This window comes from Saccostrea cucullata, unplaced genomic scaffold (genome assembly GCF_032062105.1).
Source record: "Saccostrea cucullata isolate Sc308-1 unplaced genomic scaffold, CSIRO_AGI_Scuc_v1 ctg444, whole genome shotgun sequence".
Lineage (NCBI taxonomy): Eukaryota > Metazoa > Mollusca > Bivalvia > Ostreida > Ostreidae > Saccostrea > Saccostrea cuccullata.
Genome location: NW_026930720.1, coordinates 342,555 through 355,253, shown reverse-complemented (window position 1 = coordinate 355,253; position 12,699 = coordinate 342,555). Strand labels below are relative to the sequence as shown.

At 32.6% G+C, this 12,699-nt stretch overlaps 1 protein-coding gene across 1 annotated transcript in view; it reads right to left on the bottom strand.

Moving 5' to 3' along the window:
• Window positions 1–12,699, bottom strand: part of LOC134229841 (sushi, von Willebrand factor type A, EGF and pentraxin domain-containing protein 1-like) — a 230,087-nt gene that overhangs the window by 46,877 nt on the left and 170,511 nt on the right. Inside the window, exon 10 of the mRNA XM_062711631.1 lies at window positions 3,417–3,590. Within this exon, the coding sequence (XP_062567615.1) occupies window positions 3,417–3,590 (174 nt within the window). The remainder of the gene's footprint in view (window positions 1–3,416; window positions 3,591–12,699) is intronic.

Below are 12,699 nucleotides of genomic sequence, written 5' to 3'. Positions count from 1 at the left end.
ATCTAAATGTCCCCAACAAGTAGATTTAAACCACGTTACATTCTTTTTTTATCCGTGAAGTCCTAAAAAGAATCGCCCATTCTATTAAAGTATGTATTTTTCAAAACTAAGAAAACGACGATTATTCTATTTGTATGCTTAACTGTGCTGGGTGTGTAAACTCTTGACATATTACTCACAAACTAAATAAAATTGCAAAGCACTTTTATGTTATATTTGTGAGTAAAATGTCAAGACTTTACGCATCGATTTTTTTTTTCAAAAAGAACGTTTATTCTTATACTCAGTAATTCCAATAAGGATTTTATGAAAGTATTTAATTTTTTTCTCTTTGAGGCCTTCATACAATCATTTATATCTGGACGGCGTAGGAATACTTTATACCGCAAAGGCACATAATAGAGATGAATTTCGATAGAGTTCAGCTTAGATTGTCAAAACAATCGATGAATAAACCTATAAAGACTTATTGAATGATGTTTAAGTCAACAAATAACGTAACTACCAGTTCACTTCAGAATAGTTCATCCTTGACCATGGCCATGTTGACATTAACGACAACTCTCAGAGCGAAAGTTGCAGACCGACGACGCCTGCGATTTGCACTTGTTTGTTCAAAGATTGGGCAACAATATAGAAAGTAAATATGAATTTGATGCTAATTAGGCAAGAGGTTGAGGCATGTTAATTTTCTCGGTCATAACGATACAAACTGAGCTGATTTTCTTCGTCTCATAAACATCGAGAATATTACATCAGCGATTTTTAAAATTCACAACCGTGATCCGACAGTGGCGTCATTTTCATGGCGTCTGTCAGTTGGTTAGTCTTGTTTGTTGACAGCATTGTTTTATTAAATTAAATTTAAGTTTCTTGTATTCATAATTTAGCTAAAACAGGCCAGAAATTTAACTGATTTATTTGTTTACGATAGCCCAGCAGCTCGGTAAAGAACGAAGTTCCGATTGAAAATTTTATCGATATGTAAACTTTTTTTCTAAAACGAGTTCTCGTCCAACACAGGGAATCGATAAATAAAATGAACATGGAATTATACAAGTATTAATTAGAAATAGAAGTTTAAAATCCATATCCTTCATACATAAGATTGAGATAAAAGTTGTCCAAATTCGACTCCACAATCTTTTCTATTGTTTATTAAAAACTGTCAGTTTATTTGGTTAATTCTTGGTAGTCTCCCGAGCTTTGAAGTGAGAAAAGGTAAAATAAACACACGAAAAATGTGATTTTGATGACACTATGGTGCACTGGATGTAAGTTCATTATGAGTTAGAGGTTGTAAAGACACCTTATTTAGAGACTCTCTATAAATACAGAAGAAAAAATATGAAAATATTATCAGTGACTCTTTTCACAAAAAATCTTATGACTAAGACTTCAACATTCTGAAATTGTTCATTTCATGAGGATTTTTTGTAAATAATTATTTACAAGTTTATCACTGAAATATTTATAAGATGTAATAGAAATGTAATTTTTTCAGCTTAGATATGTGTCTTAGAATGGGTGAAAGCTTAAGTCTTAGACGTAAAATTTTTTGTGAAAAAGTCAACAGATCTTGAATATACAAATAAAAAGGGAGTTTTCTTAGCGATGTCTTTTTAGCTCACCTGAGTCGAAGGCTCGAGTGAGCTTTTCTTATCACATTTTGTCCTTCGTCCGTCCGTGCGTCTAGCTGTCCGTCCGTAAACTTTTCACATTTTCGACTTCTTCTCAAGAACCAATGGGCCAATTTTAATCAAACTTTGTACAAAGCATCCTTGAATAAAGAGGAGTTACAAATGTAAAATTAAACGGCCAAGTTCCCTTACGATGGGAGATAATCAAGAAAAGACAAAGATAGGGTGGGGTCACTAAAAAATCTTTTTCTCAAGAACCCCTAAGCCAGGAAAGCTGAAACTAATGTGGAAGCATCCTTGGGTAGTGATGATATTAAATTATTAAAATCATGACCCCCAGGGGTAGTGCGGAGCCACAATAGGGAATCCAAATTTTACATAGAAATATACAGAAAAAAATCCTACAAAATCTTCTTCTTATGAACCACTGGGCCAGGAAAGCTGAACTTTAGATGATAGCATCTTTGCATTGTATAGATTCTGAAGTTTCAAAATCATAAAAGGGAAGGGGGTAGTTGGGCATGATAGGTTCAGCAAGAGGGGGAATCTGGTAAAGAACCGCATCACCCAAGTTACTCAGGTGAGCAATATATGGCCCATGGGCCTCTTGTTTAATCGAGTGCCCAAAAAGTATTTAACATACGGACAAACTCTTGTAATAGCAAAATACGCTGTCACTGCCAACCGTCGATATAAGATTATCTATTAGTTGAATGATGGTGAGAATATTTGTTTGTAACTTGCTAATTAATCTTCAGAAGATCGCATGTGTGTGCCAGATTAGTTCCTTAACTGTTTATGTAGACCCAAGCATGTGCATCAGTTCAATTCCTAGAAAGTTGGACTTATCCAACTTTTTATCAAATATGAAACGTTCTGCTGATTTGACTATTTGTCGTTATCATCCGTGCGCTGTAAGGCGATATAATGCATAACATAAAATCTCATAATTTGTTTATTTATGCATATATATATATATATATATATATATATATATATATATATATATATATATATATATATATATATATATATATATATGGGCATATATAAATATATATATATATATATATATATATATATATATATATATATATATATATATATATATATATATATATATATATATATATATATGTATATATATATGAAATTTGTTATGTATATTCATATTATGTACTTAAGAGAAATGATTATTTCTTACACTAGACAACTTATCAAAGATTTTATCGGACAACCATCGTATACTTATATAGGAAGCGCAAAAGTGCGCACAAAAAACATGTCATTCTATTTTCTTTCTTATAACAGTCGTCAAAGATAGTTAAAATACTGAATATAGTCTGTTTCCCATTCATTTGATGAAGAGTGAAGACATTATCCTTCTTTTGGTCAAGACAATTTAAGAAAACCTTTTGTAAACATAACAATACCAATGAAGAAATAGCTTTATGTCATTCCTACAAACGAGAACTCATAAATTGGCACTTAGTTGATCATTTTTCACACCTGAGTTACCTCTCCTTAAAACACAACATTGTACAAGTCAATTAAAAATAATTAAACTTTTTGAATGATTAAATAAAATGTATGCATAATTTATCATTATTTCATGTTCCTATAAATCTATCAATGAAATGATTTTGACTACATGTGCAACTTGAAAAATTAGTAGAGAGGCCCATATATATCTTTAATAAGCTATAAACCGTAATCGTGGTATTGTGCTTGGCTTGTTTAAAGTGTTTAAATCAAGGAATATTCACAGTGACTTACATGGACATGCCTCAGTGTTACATGGCAAACTTTCAGTCGACAGTGAAGAGTCACATTGAAGTCCTTCAGGATCAGGAATTGGATTATTACAAACACGAGATCTCGTCTTAATGCCTCCATTACATGTCACTGAGCACTCAGAAAAATCACTCCATGCACTCCACCTACCGTTCACTACATAGAAACAGTAAACATGTATAAAAGAACAACATAAAACAACATAATAATGTAAAGAATATCCATCAATAGGCCAAGGGTCCCACAACTGAATAAATATGATAATCATGTTCGTAATCAGCGATCCCCCTTTGCATATTAATTAGTAAAATGTTGAATGCATATTAAGGTTTCACCTCTTCAAGGGAGTCGTGAACAAAGCATGACTTAACATCCTACGCATGCATCCATTTAATAAGGCTTATCGTAGATTACTGTCCCACATGCAAATTGTAGGACAATTATTCACCTAAACAATTTTCCATCAATTTTCCATTGCCTGATCATCCAAAGAAGCACATAATTGTTGTGACCAGTCGACAGGGATTCCTAATCCTCCAAGCCATGTGATTTCATCTGATTTATTTAATGTCAGATTATGCCCTTTTCGAAAAATTTATCGAAAGTTATCAACGTCATACTATAGTCATGCAAATACATATTTTGGTGTAGCATATGTATTTGGTACTGGGAGGGGTGCTTAAGCACACGTATGTTTTACAAAGATATAGTTACATAATTTTCAAAATAGGCCTTGAAAATCTGGTCTTATTTTCGGTGTGTGTGTGTGTGTGTGTGTTAGGGTGTGTTTGTGTGTGCGGGGGGGGGGGGGGGGGGGGTTTCGTTCAAATTGCTACCCATGGCTATGTAAAAAGAGCGTTGGGCTGAGTGACGTTCTACTCATCTTCTCCTTGTTCCTAATAAGGTTAAATCAATTCACGTAAATTAAAGTTTTCAAAAGTTATAATTATTACAAATTGATTCTCCCAGTTACTAAAATCGAAGTCTAGAATTTTTGTTTAACAATTATTTTTATTTTCAAATTGCGTTAAATTTCCTCATGGTAAAAAATGTTGATGTTCACTCTTAACGCACTTTGAAAAAAAATTTCAAAGAGCGTTGAGTGTGTCCCAAATTAAACGCACTTTGAAAAATTTTTTCAAAGTTCGTTCATTTCGTCCCAAATTTAACGCACTTTGAAAATTTTTTTCAAAGTGCGTAATTTTTTCAAAGGAAGTTGCCACAAGGCATACCCTGCTGACCGGTCACACCCGCTGTATGCTCCTTGTCGTGATCGGTAAATTACGGAAACATCTGTCGTCAAATACTTCAGAACACTTGACGACAGCGTTATGGTTAACAGGAATGAGGAAATTAAAAAAAACGATAAGTTGGTAATGTGTTATCTAATTCTAGTAGATTTCTCAAAATTAAAAGTTTGCTCTTCTAAGTTTTTTCTTCACCATTTTCTAAAGTATTTCACATTATGTCAAATAACAGGAAGCTCAATAATCCCTTTATTGCTCTTATAAGATTTGGCATGCTTCAGGAAAACACTTACTCACAGCGTTATCGCTAACCTTGATTAAAAGAAAATTATGGTGATTTTTTTGTAATAATCTGTTGAAGTATAAAACATCATATTTTAGATTTTCCTTAAATATAGGTACTGTGAGAGTAAAAATAACAAGCACTGGTATCGTTTAAATTTTTTTTTGTTTTCCCACATGTCATTTTAACAGAAAATTTCTTTTTTAAAAAAACTATAAAAACATGTATCAAACAAGGAAATAACAAAAATTTATTTAAAGAAATTAGGTCCCCAAAGCTTCTGACTTGGGTATGAAATTCTTTAAAAAATTTTCGACATACCTTAACAAGAGGCCCATCGGGAACATCGCTCACCTGAGTAACTTTGGTGATGTTGCTGTTTACCATATTTCCCCTCTTGTTATACCTATTGTGGCCCATACCCCCTCCCCCTGTCATGATTTAATACTTAAGAATTTACACTACCCCAAGATACTACCACATGAGATTAAGCTTTACCGGCCCAGTGATTTTTGAGAAGAAGATTTTTCCTTTGTATTTCTATGTAAAACTTGGATTCCCTATTGCGACCCCGCCCTTTTCAAGGGACATTATTCTAACAATTGAGCTTCACTAAACAATTCTTAAAATCATGAGCCCTGGTGGTAGGGCGGGGCCACAATAGGGAATCCACTTCTTAGATAGAAATATATAGGACACACCTTTAAAATTCTTCTCAAGAACCACCTAGCCAGGAAAGCTGAAAGTTATGTGGAAGCATTCTGGAGTAGTGTAGATTCTCAATTGCCACAGAAATCCATGGATGCTTTCACATAAGTTTCAGTTTTCCTGGCTCTTTTATTCTTGAGAAGAAAATTTTATAATGACCTCACCCTATTTTTGTCTTTTCTTGATTACCGCCCCTTGTAAGTGAACTTGACCCTTTATTTTAATAATTTAACCCCCTTCCTTTACCAAAGGATGTTTTGTACAAAATTTGGCTAAAATTAGCCCAGTTGTTCTTGAAAAAAAGTTGAACATGTCAAAAGTTTACAGATGAATGGACAGACGGACGACGGACATCGGGTTATCAGAAAATTTTATTAAGCATTCAAACAACTGGTTTGAAAAGAGCTTTGATACTTTTGTGATATATCTTAATCAAAAATTCAAAATTGAGTGATTTAATTAAAGTCTCACCGACAGTAATTTCACAATTTGCTCCCCTGTAAGATCCTGAACATGTGCATGCATAGGTGTTGTTTCCATTCTGACAAACGCCGCCATTTTGGCATGGTGCTATGATACAGTAGTCAGGGGGAACCTCACAAGTCTCACCAGTAAAACCATCATTGCAGTCGCATCTGAAGTTTCCAACTAAGTCTATGCATGGGTGACCATTACATGGATTTTGAATACACTGATTGACATCTGAAATTATAATACTAACCTATTTTCTTCTGTATTTAAGGGTATTACAAATACTAGAATTTAATAGATTTCGTATTGACCTCAAGGCACAATTTAAGTGGCACGGTTTTTACGTGATGAAACGTTTATTACAACCCAGGTTCATACAGTCGAAGCTTATTTTCTGCAAAAGATTACCTCATTCTTATACATCAGGTATTAGAGCAAATTAAAAAACGTGCATGGTACACATGTTTACATGTATGCATACCATGCACATTATTAAAATGCAGGACGCCCTTGTAAATTTATGAGGAAAGTTACTTCTCAAATATATACGAGGATTGTTCGAAAAGATCGTGGACTTTTGTCATATCATTTTAATTTGACGTCACATGTTATCCAAATTTGGCACAGATAATTCAATTGATTTGTATTAATTTCTTAAATATTACGATTTTTCAAAACTTATCCAGATTCAAACATTGGGTCGCAGAGCCGGTAAAAATTTAGTAAGTTACGAACAATACACTAAATAATGTTTGTAGTTATAATCCATGTAAAATGAAGCAAAATCGCAAAACAACCTAAATATTCAATTTAAGAATTGTTACCTCGTTCTAATGACAAATTATGGCCTGATATTTTGTTTCAATGAAAAGAAATCATCTTGAGAAGTTAGGTAGTCCGTCCAAAACGTTTACGTTTAATCATGTCACGGAGCAGTGGATAATAGAGTTTTCAAGTGATTCGTATTTAATTTGCGGGAAAACATTGTATGATAGGAGCGTATTTTATTGGAAATGCCTGTTTATTTTAGGCGAGGCCAAAGGAAGGCCAATGAGAGGGCGATAGTTTGTGATATGATAGATCATTCTATGCCAGTGCTCCACAGAACACAAACATATTTTTCATATTTATATTCAAATGAATACGTTTATATATAGAATATTAACAACAGATTTGTAATATACCGTATAAGTAGAAAGAGCTAAAGCCACGAATTATCAATATCCGCCTTTAATTTTAGACAAAATTTAAGTTTAAAATCACGAAGCCTTTCATATGTTATCTTGTAGAGCACAATGTCATGGAACGCTACATATAATGTTTTGGCACACAGGCCATCGTCTTTAGCACATGCGCAGAGACAAATATACCTATGAAATTAAAAACTGCCTAAAAACGCCGATTTTACGGCAGTTATTTCGAAATTTGAATGTGGCCACACTCAAGTACCCTTTCCAAATTTTGCATGCATGAAAATATTACATATATGCATCTTCATGCAAAATATCCCAGAGGTACTCGCGTGTGGCCAATATGAATTTTACAATTTATGAAAGTTGAGTTTCAGAAATTGAAGCAGGATCCTCCATTTCAGTAGTAATTTATAAGTTCATTATATGCGTAAATACCCTAAATTAGTTATTAGTACATCAGATTTATTCTTGATAATTATATAATCCCATATTTGTCAATAATTTTGTGATAGAATATCTTAAATCGTCATTTAATGTGTGTTCTTTTATATAGAATTTAAAATTAAGCTCTTTTCTTTCATGCTTACGTACATGATACAATGATGACGTCATAATTTGACCGTGAGGTCTACTGCATCTGAGCAAAAATAATTTAAAGAAGTTTGTCAAAATAATTTTATAATTAGAAAAAATTGTTGAGAATTTATTTGTGTCGAGTTTCCAATTTGCTGCCAGCACTAGATGTTGAACGTAATACTTGTTTCAAATCTTTTTTATAAACATAAAAAAAAATGCCTAATCCGAAGTTGATATCTAAAATTCATGCAACTCTATGTGTATTCTAGGATACATAAAAAGTAAATAGTTTTAATTGTTTACAATACACTGATATTTCAATTGAAGAAATATATAGCATTTATGAATATTATGCATTTAAGATTACAGTAAATGTTAGTTAGCTAACATTATTTTAAAACTCGAAGCTCTAAAACGCATGCTCTCTCTCTCTCTCCATCTCTCTCTCTCTGTAGCTTTTCCCTTCTTTATTAACCTTTTACTATGTCTTAGAACTTTTTCTTTGGCATACCTTTAAAAAATAATTCCCGAACGAAAAAAGAAAGAAAAATTTATTGGTAACCTAATACCTCTGAAATTGAATAACTCGGGATGATCTATCTACACACATACATTATAGAAGAAGTACGTCTCGTAACTACAATAGAAACTGGTCAAATGTGTCCGAAATTCTGTAACATCTGAATGCATTTTGAGGTAAATACCGAGGTTACCTGATTAAAATAAAAAGGAGTCAAATGTGTCCGAAATTCTGTAATATCTGAATGCATTTTGAGGTAAATACCGAGGTTATCCGATTAAAATGAAAAGGAATCAAATGTGTCCGAAATTCTATAACATCTGAATGCATTTTGAGGTAAATACCGAGGTTACCTGATTAAAATGAAAAGGAGTCAAATGTGTCCGAAATTCTGTAACATCTGAATGCATTTTCAGGGAAATACCGATGTTATCCGATTAATATAAAAAGGTGTCAGACTCACGATTTGCGCACATTTAATGAATAAAAATAAACATGGATTTTGAAACATAATTTATCTTCTAGTAGTAATTGGTTTGCCTTGCGGCTTTCTCAATCACATCTAGTGATCAGACATAACATGGATCGGACATATTACTGAATTATCTACAGATAGAAGAAAATATCTGCAGAAGTGATGTAAAGCGTTACTTGGGGAAGACAATTATTAAAAATAAGTGATAAAAAAATTAACCTTTCATTTTCACTCCATTTTATATACATAACACCTATATATCTCAGTACCGTGAACGCGAATTGGGACATATATTTTTGTTACTTAGGATGCCCCTCCACTATGACTAGTAGTTAGATTGGTTTCGCTTTAAATATAAAAAAAACTGTGGCAATGTAGTGATTTTCACGGATAAAGGAGCAGGAAGAGGAAAAAAAACGGCGATAAATAATCTCCTGGAAAAGTAGAGGAAGTGGTCGATATATAATTCGTCGCATTCCCGGGTACATGTAGTACTATTCTAACCATGCTGAGTGTGCATGGCGATTTTAAATATTTTTTTTTAATACAAACGAGTCTCAGTGTAATATTGGAGACAAGCAACACTCCTTTGCTGATTACTTGATTTTTTCAACAATAAACATAGGCGCAGTTTTTTTTAATGCAGTACACAATAATATACTGAGTAATATAAAATTAAAAGATTAAAACGCATGTCTTACTTCACCCCCCCCCCCTCCAAGACAAAATAGAAGTGATAGCGATATAAAACATGAGAATTAAAAATACACTGTATAATATTGCATAAAGGAAAAGATACATACCTGAAAGAAAAAAAATCTAAATCCAAATACGTGTAATATTAATATTAACTAGCGGACTATGACATACCTGGTAATAGGGCTACATTCTATATATATACTCAACTTTCAAATCAAATTCATGTTACTTGCACACACCCCCTTTTCTTTAAATCTTCAAGAATTCTGCAAGACATATGTTTCATTTTTCTTCTTGAAAAAGTATTATAGATATCTAAAAAAGGAAAACAGTTATGAAAAGCTACAAGTCTACACTATCTTTATTGAAATTCTCATTGATTTTTTTAGTTAAGGCGTATTTCGATGGTTCGTGGCTCTAGCTCTTTTAGCGAGACGCAAATTTAGCGATTTCTCCTTAAAAACGGGTATTTTATTTTTAGCGAGAAGAAATTTTAGCGATTTTAAAATGCTCACTTAAGAAGCTAGTACAAATAACACGCAATTTATTTTTAGCGATATTCAATTCTAGCGATCTCAACAGCCTCGCTAATAATGCCAAAATTAAATCCTCGCTAAAATTTCTACTTATACGGTATTTTGATTTCGCTTTATTGTACATGTACATGTACATAAATGGTGTTTATGCATACCAAGTACTGCTCCGAATGCACGTCCGGCATTCTCTCTTTAGGCATTATTCACATAGCAAATTGCATAGGTTTAACAGTTACTCGTCTATGTTTTTTTTTTGCTGAGCGGTTTTTAATGTCTTTGATAGGGTATAATGTATAGCATGTGATGTATAGTTAACCAAAACATTGCAGTACTTCATTGATCACATAATATACAATAATGTATGTCTGTTTGTTATGGATTGTTATTAATCAATTGCAGGCTGCTCCTATTTAACTAGCCTGGCTTACAGCTTAAGAGTATTATTTAAGTTGTAGTCTGTCAAATAATGAGTCAAGATGCCGATGCAATTTGAGTTTTACTCAGGAAAAATCTGGATTAAACTCTTTAAATGTTGGAGGAATAAAAATATGTCACAGGCGAGTTGTGCATGTGTGGACAAATAGTACAGGCAGTTTTTGAGTGACAGAGACTCTGTATCGGATGAGGACAATCTGTGAAGAATCTGTTAAGCTGTAAAATATGAACAAAAACTTTCAAAAGTTTGAACGTCAAAGAAAGACATGCGCTTCAGAGTTGCTTATCCTGTAAAAAAAAAAAAGAGTTAGGTGACATAAGAAATTATGACCTTAAAGGGGATCAGTCATCGAGAACAATTGTTAAATCAAAGTACTGAAAGCACTCATGGGAGTTGAAAATGGTTTAAATACATGTATAATCTTTGATCGGGAGGTAAAGTGAGTGAACAATATTATTATTTTAAATACAGACAACTGTTTCACATTTTTTGAGTTGCAACAATCTTGATCGAGAAAGACATTCAGAGACATTGAATTGCAAAAAATGCATGGGCCATAATGCTTGCCTGCCTACATTAGTCCTTTTTTATACCCCCTGCTTGAAAAGCGGGAGTGTATTTATTAATCGGGATTTCCGTCTATCTGTTTGTTACGCTTTAGGTATACCCTCTCTTATCTGCAACTCCTCTAACACTACTGAACAAATTTTCATAGAATCTTTTTTACATATTGCCGTTGTGCTTCTTCTATTACTTTTTCATCCTACACATATTTTTGGGTTTCCCATTGCAAAATATGGACACTGCCATTATATTCATATTACAGGCGGTTGATCATTTATATTACTGCTCACAGTCTTCAAATTTGTAATATATTTTTCCTTTGCACCTTTACCCAATGGCATGTGTTATGAAAATTTCGGTTTCGCAGGAATAATATAAATGTTGATAAAATGTGGATTTTAAAACAGCATCCTTTTAAGAGCTAACAAGTTTGTTATATGAAACTTCTCTGTGGATAAAAATGTATTTCAATTACACGAACATAATACATGGCGTACGTCAGAACTTAAATCTTTTTTATATTGTGAAGAAAAGAGCAATACCAAGTTAAAAACAAATATTTATTGACAAAACATAAAAACAGTGGAATATGTGAGAGTTTGTGTGCGTACAAATTATCTTGTATGTAAATGAGGTTTTCCTTTTATCTAAAAAATATACTTCATTTTGTTGATTTTAATCACGATTTTAAGAAAACATCGGTTTTTTTTTGGTTTTAATATCTATAACAGAGAACTAGTTTTACCGCTTTTGGCAGGTGATACTGCTGATTTAGTATTAAATGCGCATGTTTCCTAAAGTTTTTATGCATTAATTATTTAATGAATTCATTTAAACCAAGAAAATGTTCATGACAAGTTTGAATAAGACTAAATTTACCGTTTGTCGTCAGTATATAGAGTTGTCTTTCGTATCTCTTTCAGCGTATGACGATACACTAAAAAGGAGTTCCATTACGAAAAATTTCAAGTTTCTTTAAAATTTAGCTTTACATATGTACTTTGAACGAAATCTAATATTCAAAATAAGATTACTTTATCATTACATTTACTTACATTATGAAAATTAGATTAATTCAGGAGAAAATGACATGAACTATTTCTGGCGGATGTTTATGCATGTTTTCTGTTGAATATCATCGTAGTAAATCGGCCGACACAGTAGCCTCGCTTTCGGCTCTATATAATCAACAAAAATTACTGCGCATGTTAAATACGTGATGACCATGGGAGATTGAACATTGTTCAACTCCCAAAAATAAATGTTTTAATGAGTGTTTATTGGATAACATTGTGTGAATAGTATAGGGATAGTATTTTTCTGAAAAGAAATTCTTGACACTTTGTTTTGACGTTACATTTCTGATAACTGTGCTCCGCGGGTACAAAACATGTTGAATTTCAAATGAAATGAATTGATTTCTGTAAAATCGAACTGAATGGAAGTTCACACATCAACAAAACATATATTTTTACGTATTATTTTGTGCTTATTTTAAATTTTAGTAAGTAATTGAACGGATATTGACATCGTCCACGAACTTTCAAACAACCCTTG